Source organism: Pongo pygmaeus, chromosome 2 (assembly GCF_028885625.2).
Source record: "Pongo pygmaeus isolate AG05252 chromosome 2, NHGRI_mPonPyg2-v2.0_pri, whole genome shotgun sequence".
NCBI lineage: Eukaryota > Metazoa > Chordata > Mammalia > Primates > Hominidae > Pongo > Pongo pygmaeus.
The window spans coordinates 135,510,051-135,529,037 of record NC_085930.1 but is presented as its reverse complement, the minus strand read 5'-3'; the positions used below and the strand labels follow the sequence as shown (position 1 = coordinate 135,529,037).

General features: G+C 34.7%; 1 protein-coding gene across 6 annotated transcripts in view; it reads right to left on the bottom strand.

The window, feature by feature from the left end:
• Nucleotides 1-18,987, bottom strand: part of SATB1 (SATB homeobox 1) — a 97,176-nt gene that overhangs the window by 55,715 nt on the left and 22,474 nt on the right. For 5 of the 6 annotated variants that reach the window (XM_054480297.2, XM_054480295.2, XM_054480296.2 and 2 more), the window contains exons 2-5: nucleotides 16,703-16,937; nucleotides 12,892-13,068; nucleotides 11,997-12,123; nucleotides 11,106-11,229 (exon numbers count right to left, since the gene is read on the bottom strand). In XM_054480297.2, coding sequence (XP_054336272.1) covers nucleotides 11,106-11,229; nucleotides 11,997-12,123; nucleotides 12,892-13,068; nucleotides 16,703-16,913 — 639 coding nt within the window. In that variant the 5' untranslated portion in view covers nucleotides 16,914-16,937. Of the gene's footprint in view, nucleotides 1-11,105; nucleotides 11,230-11,996; nucleotides 12,124-12,891; nucleotides 13,069-16,702; nucleotides 16,938-18,987 lie in introns of those variants that run through there. The other variant, XM_054480299.2, reaches the window with a different exon arrangement.

Below are 18,987 nucleotides of genomic sequence, written 5' to 3'. Positions count from 1 at the left end.
AGGTTTTCTTTTAATCTCAAAGGACACCAAATACTACAAACAAGCTCTAAGAGGCATCGTATGAGATATGATATATTGACAAAAAATGAATTTGTTGAAAATTAACAGGTAGTTCCCATCTGGTATTTTGGGGTGGGAAGGACAGGAAATGGGCTTCAATTTATGAGAGCGAATGGCAGGATTTCTAAGTGTAATATTCTGTCTGTGCTTGTTAGCTTCTGTTTCCCAAATCTTTCCCTCTGGATCCTCTATTGCTTTCTAAGCTATTCTCTTGGGAGATACAACTGGGGCATATTTGGAATCTCAAATTTGTTGAGAAGAGACTAATCACTTCTAAATTTTACTTAAACTCCAGTTGTCATAGTTATGGCTCTTGCCATCTTGATCAATCCTAGTGCCTGAAAATGGCATTTTCATACAAAGTAACCCTGGCACATTGCTAAAATTGGAAACTCAGCACAAAGCTCCAAAGGAATACAAAAGGAAGTACAAAGAGAACACATCCAATTCTATTTTAATTTTCCTACTATATTTCCTAAAGATGAAAACGTGATCATATCAAAGCACAGAAATTTTATTTATTTAAATACTCAATTCATAACTTTTAAAGAAAATGTTGGTTCACAGTTTATATGGCTCTTCCGTATAGTTAAAATAACTTATATAATGCCCAGATAGTATGTTCCGACCAGATTTTCTATTCTGCCCTTTTGTATAAGTACCTAGCCAGACCTTTCTTATCACACTGAAACCTTACTCAAACCAAATGAATATACTGGTAAAGAGCTTAAACTATAAAATATTTTTAAAAGGTATATTAAGAGCATGTGATATTCCAAATTAACTGCACACAGAAGCTGTAACATGAAGGGAACTGAACTAGATAATCTCCAACGTCTCCTCTAACAGATTTAAAAGTCTATGAAATCCGTATGTCTTCTCAAACAGAGTGACTAAAGAAGATTCAATTGTAACGCACATTATTCATTCTCAGGTACTCACTGTGCAAATGTCTCCAACTAGAGTCTTATTTTTAGGAAGGTTATGACCCCATTGGCATCCTGCTTATGATTATTTAAAATATACTCATTATTAACTTAAATATTATGTTATATCCAAATAGAATTTTCACAAGTTTTTCATTAGATAAATATGAATCCAAAGAATTTTATTTGATTTTATTGCAAAAATTGTTTCCTGATTCTGAATCTTAGGCACTCTATACCAATGTATACATTTGAGAAATCTCTTTCTCCGATGCCCTTGTGTGGTTAAATCGCTCATCCTCTCTAGAGATTACAATTTCTAGTATCTGGAAAGATACCAAATTTGTGTTAAGTTCCAGAGGTCCTAAATAGAGCCTTTAAACAAAACAAAACAAAACAAAAAAACCCTTAAACCACAGAGCGAAAACAAGAACTAAAGTACTTTGAGCAATTCATTTTCCAAAAGTAAATATTAGAATTAGGTTCTGTAACTCTTCACAGGAAGACTTTATATTACCTCTTTGCATTCCTTCTGTACATAAGCATATTAGATTTTTAGGCCATACTGCCTAAAAATTGGGGGTAAAATATCTCCTGGCTTTTAGCTCTTTACAGGGCCACAGAACTAACTCTGGAAATTACATAAAACCTATGAATGCTGTCCTCCATGCATTCCCAAAATTGGCTTATAATTTCAGGGTCTGCACAAAACCTTGGAGCAATTTGGGGGTCCATGGACCCCACTGAGATCTGACCCAAAACTTCACAGAAGACTGAGGGCTAAACCACAGCTTTGATTTCTGTGTTTTATTCATCATTGTTAGCTTTTAGATAAGACTTCCCATGTCTACCAGATAAACATAAACCAATGTCACCTCTGGATTAGATCATAAAGAAAAATCAAATTAATCTGGCTTCATCTCAATCAATATTACGAAAATCCTTCACAGTGTAGGAAAATGCCATCCTCTGGTAATCATCTCATTAGAAGTTATGGCGAAATGATAAAAATGTGTTGGAATGGGTTGTAAATCATATAATAAAGAGCTCCATCCATCACTCAACATGTGTTTTCCAGGCTGAGCTGGTGATCATGCAGAAAGTGAACAAACCAAGTCCCTAAGGCCGATTATGGAATGGCTGAACAGTTATCTACCCTTGCAGCTCTCTCTAAATTCAGGTGACTCTAGACCTGTATACAGCTGACTTTAAAACACTATATGTTTATAGCCTTAAATGGAGTCTCTTATGCCAAACGTAGACTTTAAAACACAACCGAGGAATGGACGTTGGAAGTGAACATGGGGTGATACTGTTAACATTTCCGTATTGGCAACATCAGCATCTTTGTCTATAAATTATCTGTTATTGAAAATTTCCTATTTTACTCTTGAATATGAGAAGAAAATAACAGTGAAGAAGTGTGGGTCTCAAATATAATGCAACTGAGACAAAATGAAAATTATTAGCCAGGCTGAAATACACGTACAATTGTGGAAGAAAAATTTTAAAATTTAGAAATGCTGCATATGTTTTTAAAGCTTGTCCTTAACTGTGATGTATAATCAAGTCTTTTTAAGCACTCAGACCTCTGTGTTCCCTGTAACTCCAAGGCTATTGTTGGGCTTACAAACGTTTAGTACACATATTCATGAACATTATCAAATATATAAAAGCATGAGACAGCTTGGAATGTCAGTAGGTTTTCTTAGAGAAAAATTCAGAAGTGATTTGTTCTTTGTTAGGTAAAAATACAGAATTAAGTATAATAGGAAAATATTTCATAAGATAGGATACTGTAGATAAAAGTATAAAGTACTACTAATACAACTACTGAGATGGTATACTGGTTTATGAAATAAACATGTGCAAATCCTACAAGATTGTTTAAATCTGATGAATATTCCCGAGTTCCTACTGTGTGTCAGGATCTATGACAGTGATGAATACAACTTAGTTCCTTTGGGACAATTACAGTGTACACAGACAGCCTAGTTAGTCCAGACTATTTCAGAACAATGTGGCAAATGCTACGATGGGCACATAAGGAGAGGACAGAACCTTGGGTGCTGGGAGTACAGGCGAAGTTAGTTAATGGAAAAGACATTGGGAAAAGCTCACCTCTTGGTAACAGTCCCATCAGGTATCTTTATTATATCTGACATTATCTAGCCTAGGGTATCATATTTGCTAAACTTTCAAATGGATTTATTTAAAGTATAAGCTTCAGTCTTCCACTTCCATTTTAAAATACATCATAACTTTATAATAACTGTAAGTGTTCCTTAATGTTGAGATTGAGTTATAATATAGTTTTTTAATTTTTTCACAAATGAAAAGTATTTGGTTATTTTCACTAAAAATGAAGATTGCACCAAAATCTTCCATGTAGCCAGAGAGTTACGTAGACCATGTGGCATGCACAAGTGTGATTTCAAACTCTCAATGCCCACATTTGAGAAAAACAACTAGTTATGGCACACTTTAGGACTGAAAACTGTTCTAAATGTTTTCTAAGTACTAGCTCATTTAATTCTCTAAACAATGCAAGACATTGGTACTATTATCTTCCTACTTTACAGATGAGAAAATTGAGTCATGGAGTCAGCTGCCCAAGCTCATATAGCTGGCCACAACATAACTCACATTCCCGATTCCTACGATGCTAGGAGCTAATTAAAGTGATGCTAGAGAGCAACGACAAACAAAAACACACAAAAAGTAACAGAATGAAGTTGCTGAAGAAATGCCATTACTCTAAAGAAATAGTCCCATTAAAAAGTAAAAAGAAAACTAGACCAAGCTGTGTCGTATGTTATCATAACACAGGAGTTTCAATACAGAGAAGGGTCTCATTGTGACACTTCACAAAGTTAATACTTGTTACATTTCTGAACTGCCTTGGAACAAATACTAGGTGGACAGTAAAATGGGACAAGCTTGAGAGAGTTGGTGGTATCCAGTAATGAAGTACCATGTCTTGTTACTCAGATAAGAATGTGATCTCAAATAGTGCTAGCAATTAAAGCTTTAATCGTTTCTTAACTTCCAACCTATCAACTGGTTTGCATCTTCAACCTGAGTAAACTAAATTAGATTAGCATTTCTATGGGAAAATATTACAATAGAAAATAATCAATTTTCTTTAAGAGAGAAAGATGATGACTAAAGAGAACAAAGTTTCAGAGTAAGAATGAGAGAAAAAGACTGCTAAAGAAGTCAGCCACCTTCTCTGCCATGAGGAATTCTGCAACCTTATGAATTGTCCATGATGAAACTCCAGCACCCCGTAAGACTGCATATTAGAACACAATACAATCTTATATTTCTGTAGCGCCCTTCATGCGAGCATCCCAGGATGCTTTACAATCATTATGAGTTAAAATTAAAACTGAAGCACATACAATTCCTAATAGAATCATTTTAAAAATGCTAAACGGAACAAATAACTTTTAACTCTAGATTTAAAAGTCCCAACAGCCAGAGCGTTCCTTACTTCAATTGGCAATGAGCTGCAGAACCAGGGCTGAGGCTCTCCTCTGTTATGTTAAAGGCTCTCTTATGTTTTTTATACTCAGAGCACGTTATAATCAAGCAGTTTCCAACGAAAGAGGGGGAAATTGAGTTCGTGTATCTGTTTGTTTTGATTATCTGGATTTTTTTTTTGGAGTGGGGGGTTGTTCATGGTTTGCCCAAATCTGGCATGAAATGAAGCAGATCTATAAAGCAAATCCAGATAGAGCCCAACTTCAAGTTTAACTAGTAATTGAGAAAAAAAGATGTCTAAAATATACTCTAAAACTAGTTCTGTTTTAGCAAGAAAATCAGTTTGGTTAGCACGATTTGGTTAAGTTGTTTTTTAAAACCATTAGAAAACAGCATTTAATAGGCTTTCTCTCAGGCCATGTCTACTCTTAAGCCTTGGGAGTATTTATTATTCTAAGCATCAGGCAAAAAAAAAAAAAAAAAAAAGAGGAAAAATACTCTCATGATACGGTAATTTTCCTTGCATTAGTGATTTTGAGGTCAAAGGAAACCTGTTCAGATCTGAAACAAGGCACAGGTAAAAATCTACTAAGTGAAAATAAAGTAATTACACATTGTTAAGCACTCTCTAAATTGGCATAGCTTAAACTCTTTTATGTTTTACTATTGTGAAAAGATAGTGGCTATAAAATATATGAGATCAATCCATTTTAAGTTAGATGCTTTATTAAGTTTGGCTTTTTTGATTAATATATCTGAAAGGTTACAGAGAGCTAACATCAAGCTACAATAAAATCCTTATGTATCTAAGTCATCTAAAAATGAGCCTGATATATTAGATTCAAAAAGGAAAACTTGCAATTTGGAGGACAATTCTGTTGTAGATTATACATATTATAATATTAACACAGAGCAGACATCTCACTAAGTTGAAAAAGGAACTAGAATGATGTCATGACTGGTTCAAAAGACGAGGCAAAAAAATTATTTGATGTAAGTTTTGCAATTCACACAACTACCCATATAAGACAGGTTTACCATTTCCTTTATGGATCCCACCATTACAGTAATACAATTGCTGAAAAGTGGTCATAATATCCAATTAGTATCAAGTACTTCAGTGCCTGGCAAAGCAGATATCTATAATCTAAGATTCCCATGGTCAGTAGGGTAAAAACTAGGGAAAGTTTTGTAATTTTAAAAAGGAAAGAAGATTCTCTGTAGAGCTTTTCTTCAAAATATATGATGTTTAAACATAAGATAATTTTATACTGGGAAGGGGCAAGTACAAAATCGTTCCAGCTCATCTCAAACAGAAATCCTTTTATTTTAAAATGGAGCTGCTCGTAAAAGACTCGTTCACTGGATCAGGCCAGTCTCATGACTAGAGTCTGTATTTTCAAACAGACCCAAGAAATTCATCTGCCCACTATTTCTAATAAAAATAACTAATGTTACCTTGGGGTTCAAAACAAAGGGCTATTAGTATAATTATGCCTACTGGTCTTGAGGATATGAAAGAACAGGAAAGAGAAGTAACCGCACAGAACTATAGCGGCAAATCTTCTGGAACGTCCCAAATACCAAGTTATCCCAAAAGTCAGTTCCTGTCTAGATCACCCATGATTAGGGGCTTGATATGACAGCAATGTACTTTTAAAACAAGACAACATACAAACAAAAAATCAAAAACACAAAACCAAAACACGTTAAAGAAAATTTTCAGCAATGAGAATAAATACACTTGGAAAACTACAAGTAGTTATCACTACTTTAGAGAAATCAAAGCATATTATAAAACCTATCCAATTCATCTGAGAGGCTTTCATTTTGTCTTTTTTAAATTTCCTTTATCTGTGGTATGTGATGAAAAGGCTACTTGGTGAAGCTCACGGGCTCTGGGTATGAAGTCTCACCCTTCTGCTTCACCAGCGATGTAGCCATGGACACTCATGTCAACATTCTGTGCCTCAGGTTCCTCATTTAAAAATGGGGATATAAAACTATATATCCTACTTAGGGGGACCAAAGGCACTCTTGATACATCAAAAGCACTAAATGAAAGTGTAATACTATTATTTCAACTAATAAGATGTTATATCCTTAACACTACATAGGAAATGGATTGCCTGGCATACGGCAGACTGTCAATACATACTTTTGAATATATGAATGTGAACAAATTTCATAGATTAGACTCTCATGTGAAATGCAGTATATGAACACTGATGCTGGCTATTCTCTTAAGAATGTGATTACTAAAACTGATTTAAAATTTTAAGAAACATGTCATTATAGTCCAAAAACTGTAAAATAAAGTACAGTTTATTAAAAACACATTTGTATAACATTATAGATTTGTAATTGTTGCTCCAGTATCATTTATAATACAGACTGAAAATCAACTAAACACGTAAGTATATTTAATTCCTACGGAAATGACTGTCACGTTTCAGGAGAGCAGTACTGAAGCTAAGCTTCAGGAGCACGAGGTAGTTTCTTTTTAAAATTTATTTTTCCATTAATAAATAAATTGTCCAACATATTAGAGATCCTAGGAAGCTGTGAATAAAAGGAAAATTGGAAAATCATCTTTCTCAATATTACTTCTAAATGGAATGTTCAAATTTAAATTTATTTTATATATATTTTGCAACTTGAAAATAAAAATAACACTTCTCACCCACTTTATATGACTTGGCTTAAAGATATCTTTTCCAGGTGAGAAATAAGATAGAAAATAATCCAATGCCTTAAAAATGTGAAAGTTGTGACGTGTGTGTGTGCGCGTGTGCGCGCGCGAGTGTGTATGTATGCCCACATGTGTGGTGAAAGAGGGAAGGTAAAAATGCGCAAATCAGAGTAAAACCTCCATGAAATATTTGACCTAAACATTTTTAGAAGGAAGACATTACGCTGGTAGAATAGCTGACCTTTGCTTAACAAAATGAATCTACCCTGTATCAGAATGTATATATATTTATCTAGTTTTTAAATGCAATTTCTAAAACTCCAGGGAAAATAAGCATCAAAATGTAATGTTTTATTATGAATACAAATGTTTACTTTTTAAATTCCCAATTTTCCTCCCAAATCCATATCCTCAAAAGTTTTATGACTACAGGCTCTCTTGTCCCCAAATCAGTGTTTATTCTCTCCTTAGCTGCAGTTCAGAATGCACCATCCAACTTACCTAACCACATCCACTGAAAAAAACAAAAGTAACAACAAAACATCTAACCTCAGACCTATAATGAGCTAAGCGTTTCTTATGTCTTAGAACACTTTACAAATATAAAAAAATACATGGTACAAAGAATTTAATAAATTAGTGTCAATCTGTTTGGGCAGATTTATGATAGGAAAGCGATAACAGAAATAAAGGCATGAGTTGTAAATCAAACCAAGCCCACTTAGGAATTTCTGCAGCTGGAGAAAACCTTATGAATATTATCAAAGAAAACATTATTGTATCCAAATGTAAGTATTCCCTTTTTTTTTTGAGACGGAGTCTCGCTCTGTCACCAAACTAGAGTGCAGTGGTGCGATCTCGGCTCACTGCAACCTCCGCCTCCTGGGTTCAAGCAATTCTCCTGCCTCAGCCTCCCAAGTAGCCAAATCAGCACTTTAAAATTTATTGTCAGGCAAGGACATAGGCTTAGCAAGTCAGGACTTTCTTGTTAGTCATTGCACCGTGACTTTAATCTCCAGGGACACTGGCTCCTTCAATTGTCAAAAGGAGGAGCCTAGGAAGGATAATCCCTTCTGGTCCTAAGAATCCAAGTCCAAATGGACATTTGCTTAGCAAGTATTAGACAATCGTCCTAAGAGCATTGGAGGCAGGGCTTATTCAACACCCCAGGCAAAATCCTGGTGGCTCCCCAGTTCCACTCCTCTTGGCCCCTGCTCTATAAAAGGAATTTACCTGCCCACGGGGTGAACTTTCTACTAACTGTAGTATTTAGGGCCCCTGTAGCCATACTTGCTACTGAAGTACTTTATCATATTCAACAAAATAAAACCCATACTGTACAGTAAAATGTGTATGGTGAATTGCATGCTAAAGGTTCTCTCCCATGAATAAACCAACACTCCACAGGGGAAGAAAGGGCTTAATACTTGGCATTTCTTGGTGCTAGGTCCCATTTTGCTCAAGACTGAGGCCATATTTATTTGCTAGGCTTTTTTCACCATGACATCTTCATCACCAAATCTTAACCATAGGAAAAAGAGTAGTTTTGTCAAACTTGGCATATATTTTGGACATAGGCTTTAGGGAACTTGCATCTCCCATCTTAATAACTCTAGACAGAAAAACATAATAAAGAAGCAAACAGAAAACAGTTTATGTTGAAAACATTCTGACTGGAGTATTAGATTCGTAGAAAAAGAGAAGATGATTCAGCAAAATATAAAATAAGTACCTCATTTAGAGAACAATTTACATTTTTTCATATTGTTAAATTAATTTCAAATATTTGCTTTCACTGCTAAACTATGCATAATTTTTAGAAGTTTTTTTAAGGAAAAGAATACTGCAATTATAACTGATGTTGAAATTGTAGCCTAGCTCCATCACTTAATGATTACAGTGAGGTATCCAGTCACAGGAAGCCATATATCTGAAAACCTCTCTCTACAGAAATTCACCAATGTATGACTCCAAAACCAAGTCCTGAATTACATTTTGTCATTCTACGTAATGTTATAATTGTATGCAATTCATTTTGCATGATAACATTAAGTAAATTCACAATTCTGTTTATAAAGTTATAGCGAGGTGGAGTTTATTGGCGGAATGTTGATATCATTTAACAGTTAGTTCTCACTGACTCTATCAATAAATATTTGTACCGACATCCTCTTCTTCAGCTCATAGTAAATGCCTTAAGTCTTTGTCTGAATATGCCTCCAAGATCAATGGGACATTTAGTAACATAAAGACACATGCGATTCCAGTACTGGGTGTTTACATTATATTTTAACTGAGTTTTTAAAAAGTTTATTTCTAGATCATTTCAAATTTTCAAATGTTAGCAACCATGTAACATGTTATCTGGAGTTGTCTGCGAAACAAAGTCCCTGAAGTAAGAGTCACCCTTTTATTCTATCATCCTATTCATTTGTGATTAATTAATTTAAATTACTTTTATTTGATGGTTATAAATTCATATCCTCTCTATTCCAAGGGTGAGAGGGAAGATAGGAGATTAGCTGTAGGTATAACTGAAATGACAAATAAGAGTTTTCTCTGAATTGCAAGAAACGGACACTTAACAATACAGAGAATATGTAACCTGTGGCTACAGCTTATTTTAGAAGAATATAGGAAGCTATTAATTATAAACTTAATTCATTTGCTTCATTCCTAAAATTTCTAGCAAATATCAAAGTAAAAATGTTGGAATGTAACTTAGCAAATCTGAAATGCATGGAGTTTCTATGAAACAGAAGCACAAAGCTGACAAGATTCCCTTCAAAGGTACCCAATAATCTTCATGAGCCTCACATTAGAAACACATTTTGAGAATATCTGCTACTCAGAATATAGCAGAAATACACTTTGAGATCTCTCAACTGCAGAAATGTTTACAGCAGCGTCCTACAGTTCAAGTTCAAATGGCTAAGATTAATATTCAGAATTAAAACTCAAATTAAAAGATAGCATTAAAAATTTGGTAAAAATCTAGTTGGACCAACATTTTAATTATACTGTATCATGGAATGGCCTTAAAATGGGTTTGAGTACTGAGGGGATGACTATAACACATTTACATGGTGACCACAAAAGCAGCCCTTTAAGAGCAGGTTCACGGCATCCTTTTTCTTTTTTATTTGAAATCAGCTGAGTTTCATCAAAAATGATGTTTGATTTTCTGTCTATAAGCAGGTAGGCAGTCTCTATCTAGCGTTTTAGCTGCCCTCCACCAAATTTATTCTAAAAAAAGAAATCAAGGAAAATAATTAAAAAATCTTTATTTCATTTCAAAAATCCCTGATGGTATGACAGGCATCTCAGAGGGAAAAAAGAAAATTCCACTTAAAAAAACAGAAAAGAAGTAAACCAAAGCCACAAAACTGGTCACAAAATCCTAATGAATTAACAACTATTCAACCTTTAGTTAAGAGTAATTATTTTAATAATTATTTGTACCAAAATACTTTTAATTTTTTAGTAATGAGTAAAGTATCCAAGAATTGTACTGTTATTTTACTCAGATAGCACGGTGAAGTTTTACACATTAACACTGACACTGCCATTCCCTCTCACCGAAGCTTTGTGGGAGTAGTACCACCTCGACTCTTTCTTAAATAAGGGCATTCAGGAGAATGTAGCCATCATGCTAATAGCACTCAGAAGACGAATCTAAAAATTAGCCAGCGGAGTCTTCCACAGAACTGTTTTTCCTGTAAACAGTCCTTTGGCTCTTTTCCCCAAGGGAGAAAAAGCCTATAGGCTCTGTTCACAAGGAATCAGGCATATTTTAAAAGGTCACCAGTGGTCAAGTCACTTTGCATTTTTGGCAGATTCTTCCTTCAGATACCAGTTGCTTTAAACCAGGGAGCTCCATCAAACCTCAAATCAGGGTTGCCCATGATGTCTTATTATTTATTACATGCTATGCTAAGTACCTGTGAAAGGGGGCACTCCTTGGCCAACGAACTCTGATTCATATCTTTCAGTAAGTCCTTCAGAGCATTCCTCACTGTGGTGTGCGACCATTGTTCGGGAGGCAAGTCTTCTAGTTTGGGGCAACTATTTGAGACATAGATTAGAAAGGGGATTATTACAAGATTGCATCCCGCTGCAGAACATTCCTTTAAGACAGACAGATTTCATTTTGCGCATCAAACAGATGCATCTGGAGATTGCTCTCGGTCTCCTGATTGTTCCGATTAGTTAATTACTTTATACAACACATCTGCTGTATCGATGCATGAATTATACATCAGCTGCCTGTGGTGGCTATTTTTTCATGTTACTTCTACCTTCCTGCTCTGATGCGCTTGGGAAGACAATTTAAGGTGTACTGCTTTCTCCTGAGCCATCGTGAAAAGCTTTAATGTATTAACTGATTTCCTTTCATTACTCTGTTCATACGAATTAAAATCATAAATAAATAAATAAATAAGACTGTGGTAATAGTGAATAAGACAGTCTTTCACAAAATGTACACAGATGGCACTGTTCATGATATGCAAAAACATTTTTTTCTTAAGTAAACTTTATGTAAAATGCCTTCTTGTGATGCATTATTTAATTGACTAAACGTAAAAAGTCTTGTCTTTTGATAACCTCCACAAACCTACACATTTTGTGTGTGTGTGTGGGGGGGGGATTGCTTTTAAATTATACATTGAAGTTAGGAAAAAAGGCAGAAGGGTAGGGTAACAAAATTGATCTGTATTAACCTTTCTGAAACACAGACTAAAAAAAATTGAAGGTCAAACAGAGAGAAATGCTTCATTTCAAAAGACCAGGTAAGAAGAATGTTTCACCCTAGATTTGCTGTCTTGACTCACCTGTGTAACTGAATTTTCAATGTGACCACATGATACACATCTTGAAGCATATCTGCTACTGTAGCATCAGGGGCATCTGTCACGTAAGACAGTGGAACTGGATTCCACTTTCCAACCTGGATTAGCCCTATTTCAGATAAAGAGAATATGTCAATAAATATTTTACCCTCAGATAATATATCTAGCAGAAGGGTGTTCTTTTCTTTTCTACTACTCCTACCACAAGTAATACCGTTATTTCTGTTTGAATGATTCCCTTCCCTCTAAAAGGCAGGTCAATGAAAATATTCACAGCTTAGCTTTCCAAATTGTAAAATTATGTAAATGACTGTAGGGTTGTTATTATTTTGGAAATAAAACCCCATCAATAAAACCTATGCATAAGGCCACATTTTCCTAACTTACAGGAAGTTCTAATAAGACATAGCTGAACCAGTTCTAAATGGCTTTACAATTTAGATAAGATTCTCTATTGCAGTGGGAATCAGCATTGAAAAATACTTTACAGTCCATAAAACCATCAGAAACAGAATAAAAGAAACAGAACTAGATATTCAGTCATAAATGCAAATTGACTCTCAACAGTCCATCTGCTCAAATACACTCCTCACTTCCTTGTGGGTCCTCAGTGGAGCAGATTATTAAGGTCAATAAGCATACTAATGATTCAGCTGAAGTAATTTAAAAAAAAAAATCTACCTCGACATTCCACATGAGCAAAATGTGTGTTAACTAAACCAAACTGAATTAAGCCAATTTTTTAAAGCCACAGCCTATAAGGAACCAATGTAATACACAGGCTACAGTTCTTTGAATAAAAATATTCAGTGCTTTCTCTGCAAGGTAAACAAAGAATGCCAAGCAATTTTTCCAACCCCACGTACACATTATTTACCTTTGGCCTGGGCAGCAGAGCTATGTGAATAACCTAGAGACAGCAATGCCATTTCGATCAGCTGGTTGAAAAGCATATCCTTTCTCACCAGCACAAATTCTGCATGCTCCTCCTTGCAATCATATTCAATGGCGTTTTCATAATGTTCCACCACACAGAAAACTGGCAGCATGGTTCCTATCAAAAAGATGAAGAAGAGATGGAAAACCAACAATCTTCAGAAATACAGCTTGTGGATGGGGGGGAGGAAAAATTAGCCATGAAAATAAATAATCACAAGAGATTCACTGTGCTTCCAAGGCAGACTGGGTACAGAACTACAGGCAAATGCACACAAATATATACATTCTCATATTATTTAAAGTTGTAACAGAAATATTTAAGTAGAATATGAACTTGGTCCTAAGGTAAGTTGTGCTCTAAATTAACAGTGCATTTTCCAAAAGCAATGAATGCAGAATTACCTTTCTGATCAAATAATAATGGTGACGAAAGAGAAATAAATGTGTCTTCTCTAATTTGCTATGAGAAGTATACAGTATGCAAACATAACTCACTATTTATCTTCAGAAGAACCCACCTTTCTACTGCTTACATGATTTTGTTAATAATAAACTTTTCCTGGGTTTGTGTCCAAACAAATTATCTTTGACCACGAATTTTCATTTTCTTCCTTTTTTAGATATTAACTCTAACTGGTTCCACAAAAAGTACTTAACCAAACTGGTGCTCATAATACACAATTTCAATGTCTGCATAATGTAGAAAAATAACATTTGCTTTTATGAATATTCATTTAACCTACCTAACTAAAAAGAGAGCACGGTACCCATAAGTCTTTAAAATCAACAATCTTTGTTACAGTAAATAAGGTAAAAATGAGAGACAGAAAAGGAAACTGATATACTTGGATAAAGGAATATGCATAGATTTGGTGTGCTCTCTCTTTATTTTAATCCAATATAGTAACTCAGTAGCCAGATGATTAATAAGCACAGGCCACACTACTATTAGAAAGAGGCTTCTTCTAGAAATTGGTATTACGGAATGCTGTGGTACACAAGGTGTTTACGCAGCGCACTGTCAGACTTCCAATGATAACGGAAAAGGGTTAAAAGCAGATGCATCTGAATTGTACTGTGGCAAACTGCCAGAAGGGTATCATCTTTAGCATAAATGATGACAAGGGTTACTTTAACAGGGCACCCAGGATCCACAATTAGTCCTACAATACTAACGCCTCTATAAGCTCTGTCCTCTGGACTCACAGAATCATACCAACTTCTGAAGATGTCTTAGTGCACACCAACCGTAGCTAAAAATCAGGATTTCCTACTGACACCAGAGAGGCCCTTCAAAGATTCTCTATTTGCTCGTTTCTGCTGAACAAAAGCCGGCACTAAAACAGCCACATCTTTCTACATGTGAGTCTTCACCAAAGCTTTAGTGAACTGTTCACAAGAGATTCTAGGTCTGACAAAACCCTTTAGGTTTACTTAGAAAAACTCAAACTCATTCGGAGGTACCAACAGGCTAGGCATGAAAAACAAGCCACAGAGCTTGCCAATATTTTTGTCATTCATTCAGCTGTTTTATACCAGAGAGAGAACCCGTCGGGGATCGGAAGACAACTTGGGGAGACCATAGCAAATATAGTAATATGCAAACTGGTGATTCCTTCCTTGGTTTGAAGATATTTTGGCAAAATCGCCTAAACAAATAAAAACATTCAATCCCTTTTTCTTAGTAGTGTTTTCTCATCTCAGCCATAATTTTCATCTAGCACCTGTCAGACAGAAACCATGCACATGAAAAATAAGATGAAAATGTTAATAAAAACCCACAAAAAGACTTTAGCAATTTTGTTATTTGGAGTATCTGAGACCCTCCTACAATTAAACTGCATTTTTAGAATACATCCAAAACAAAACAAAACAAAACCAAAAAGCATTTGAGCAGGAAGTGAATTTACTGTACTTTTAGTTCTTCCTCCTCCTGTCCTGATATCTTCAAAGAGTTGGGTAAGTACAACAAAAACATATACATTTATTTTTCCTTTTGTAGGATGAATCAGATGTACTCTACAATATGCTTTTCCTTAGATCTATGAAATAACTGCAGGGTTTTCAAACTATTGAAATATATTGGATTTATTGTGGATTTTATTGAGCATGTTTAGAGGTACCCTAAAATAATAAAGATGGCTATAAAGTGACAATAGTACTATCTAATTACAGACCTTCTAGCAAACTGTTGCGGTTACCCTCCCGTTCCTGGGAGTAATGCTGAACATAAGCCTTTTCTGAACTGTCTGATTATTTGTGCTAGTGTTTGGTGAGAGTTCCAACTACAGCAACTTCATAACCTTCCAGCATTTAAAGGGGAGAGCACTGGTCACTGCTGAATGCTAAAAATACCACATGATTTAAACCTGAAGGCAGTCTTAGAAGCTTTTGCTGAAGGTTTATGAGCCTGTGTAAACAGCACGTCTGCCATAAGGAGCAGTGAAGTCTGTAGAATCCTTGTCTAAAACTGTCCTGGCATTAAAGTTTGCTGTGCAAATATCACATAATACCAGAGACAGCTGAAATCTCCTATTTAGGAATTTATGGAACTTACATGTTTGCAGGCGTCAGAAAGTCTTTTTTATAGAGCCCCAGTGCTTCACAGTACGATATTAATGCACTCTGTTTGAAAAGCCGTAATAAATTATATTTTTAATGCTCTTACCCTGGCTTTCTTAAGATGCATACATTCTTGGCAAACAATCAATAAATAGGGTAATCATGAGTAGAGGCCAAAGAATTTGCTGAAGTGCTGTTTTCCCATTTTTAATAGATAAAGATCTAACAATACGGACTGCTGTGTCTGTTCATTTCAGGATCAATATATTCTTTGTTTTCGCCAAACCAAGGAAAAAATAAATGATTGTATGATAAATGTTATGCATCAAACACAATGAAATTCCTCTGCCTTCTAACTTTATCTACTTAATATCCTTGGTTGCTAAAATATAGCATTTTTATCCATTGCTTAGCAAATGTAAGGAACATCTGATTCCTATACATGTTATTCAGACACAACATGAAACTCCTTATGAGGCACATGCATTACACCCAGAGTAGGCACTGCTTTACAGGAACAACACTGTTAAACACAGTCAAAGTTGTTAAACTGCATCAATTTAATATTGGTAGAAAAGAAAAAGAGTCACACAGTTACACATCTTCCCCTTATAAACTTGCCTAAATCTGTTCTTTCTTCATCAAAAATACGCAATTAAAACAAAAATCAAAAACTAGAATCATCAGATTTTTTACTGCTAATGAATTTGCTCTTAAGAAAATAAGCCACAAAAAATAACATTACCAAACTTCTACATAAGATTTCCAAGATCTCTGAAACTGCCCTACAACTAAGAATCTTAGGAAGAAGCTAGGGTAACTCTCACATCACCTAAGTGTTTTATTCTTAATCAGGTTATTTTAAAGAAACAGCCGCCTACAATCCTCTACTATAACACCTTTTGAATGGACCCTTGCCAAAACTAAAACCATTATATTTAATTCAGTCCTTATTACCCAAAATGTTCCATGATTCCAGTCTATAGTAAAACGCTCCACCCAAGCATGGAGCCTATACTTTCCAACATGATTGATACTAAGGACCCAGAATGTAACTAATGTAAGACCATAAGGAGAATAAAGGCAGAGTATACAAAACATGTTCTGCCATTCCACCCCCACACAGTGTGGCCTTGTGTAGACAACAGGGCTTTCGGCTTTCCAAGATTTGGCTTGAAAGTATTTACCTTTCCTAAGGTTGGTTTTCATCAGATGGCCCGAGTGTTTTAAAGGCACTCCCTGCATTTTTGCACCTGTACTCCCAAGCCTTCCTCTTCCTAGCGGGCTCCCGTTCTGCTCCAGGCGTGCAATCTTGGCTGGTGGACCCTTCGGATCACTCACATTGTTAGACATTTCTGAATGTTCTTTCCCCTGAGTTGCCTCGTTCAAATGATCCATACTCAGTCACTGTCTAAAGATCACCTGCCAGAATTTAAAAAGAAGACATGTTATAATTGGGTGGGGACCTACGTGTATATATGTGTCCTATGTAAATATTTTAGCTCTAGATATCTCTCCACAAATATAATGTATTTGTAAAATGGCCTATCTAGATATGATACAGATGTTACTGTATTTCTAGATGATAGCCTTACATTCTTATTCAAATTAACAAAATGATCTGTGGAAACTGTACCAATACACATGAATAAAAAGGTAATTGACCTATAAAAAAACTAAGTGGGGAAAAATGGGCTTACTTTTAGAACAAGAATTATTACAAGTATAGCTAAAAAGAAAACAGCAAATTGTACTTATGTAGTCCCAATTTTTAACAACTAGAAACTCATTACAAAATACAACAGAAACACTTTAATAAAGGATGGAAAGATGATCACAGTTCAAAATATTAGAAATCTAATGTATATGTTTCATATGTATATATTTTATATGTGTATGTATATTAATTCTTATGAGAAAAAACATAAACCATCTCAAAAGAAGGTAACAAACATCTAACTGCTTTTTAAACTCCCCATTGGCTTTTGTAAATTAATGCATAGAAAAAGTTTTCTACTGTCAAAGTTCCAAGAGTATGTGACAGATCTAGTCAAGTTTTGGGTCAAAGATGTGATTGGATCAGTTTACCCCTAAAGAAACAGGAAGAAGTGAAGGGTTTTCAAATATCCAACGTACTGATGCATTAAAACTCATGTGTTTTAGAGTTAGTATTTAGGTGTCCATTAGTAATAGAGGGCTGTTAACAATAAATATTTTTAAAAAATTGAATACACTTCGTGATATGCACATCAGGTTGAAGTGCCAAGCTCAATTAAAAAAAAAAACAAAACACAAACAAAAAACCTTGATGATACTGGTAAAACAAAATATCCAGTATTCAGAAATAACGTCAGCATGCAATGGCGTTAACAGTGTAATTAACTTCAAAAAAATTAACAGATAATTATTTTCAGTTATATATTAGATATCAATTTTCCCATCATTTATAGTAAAGTGATTAGACAATATCAAAGTCATTTTTAAAGTATAGTTTTAATTAGAATTGATAAGAACACGTAAGTAGAATTATTTTATGAACTTTGATGGTATTTGAAATATTGAGCTTATGAAACTAAGGGGATCATATTTAGGAAAACCAGAGAGAATAATTACCATTTTTCCTAGCTGTCTAGTAATTTGACATAGCTTGTTTTTGTTGTAAATTCTTACACTGGAGCTATTTAAATCTGGATTTGTTGAAAGCCAGTTTGTATTAGCATGGCTTTTCTGTAAATATTTTTTTCTTCTGTTTAACCATAGCCTACTTCTTACCATATAATCAAGAAAAGGGGGGCAGCAATGATAATCTGGAAGTTTAAAAGCAACCTTAAGAATGCCAGTTGAAGAACTATAAAGTTTGAGAAAAATTAATGGCTATTTATCTTTGTACTCCAGAGTGGCACACTGAGAACTAAAGGTTTACCGTTGATAGAGGTCCCATCTGTTTTTGGTTATGAGGTTCATTAACAATAAATGTGCCTTTTTAAACCACTTTTTAGCAAGATTACTCTTTTCCATTATATTAAACTGCAGTCTAAAGCCAAAATTAGAAAGAGATGATTATTAACTTATTCAAAACACTCTTTATAATGTTTCATGTGGATAACACAGAGCTGCTTTTTCTGAAATTGGTTGCCTCATGCTAGAGCAGAAGATGAATTTTAAAACATATGATTTGAAAAGAAAAATCTTTAGCCCTTGGGGCAATTTAAGTGGAAAAAAAGGGAGGGGGTGTAGCCAACAGCATCAAAGTTAATGCTATAAAACATATTAAGTAATCATGAGGCTTAACAACACTAGAAACTGTACAGCAAATGAAAGTGATACATTATAATTTAATGTATTGACAATCTAAAGTATCATATAGGTCATGAAAAACTGTCCTTTGAATACCCACCTATAAGCATCTATTAAACACTAAGTCGTGGTGTAAAAAGCTTTACATTACAAATCAAAATTAAATGCCCATAAA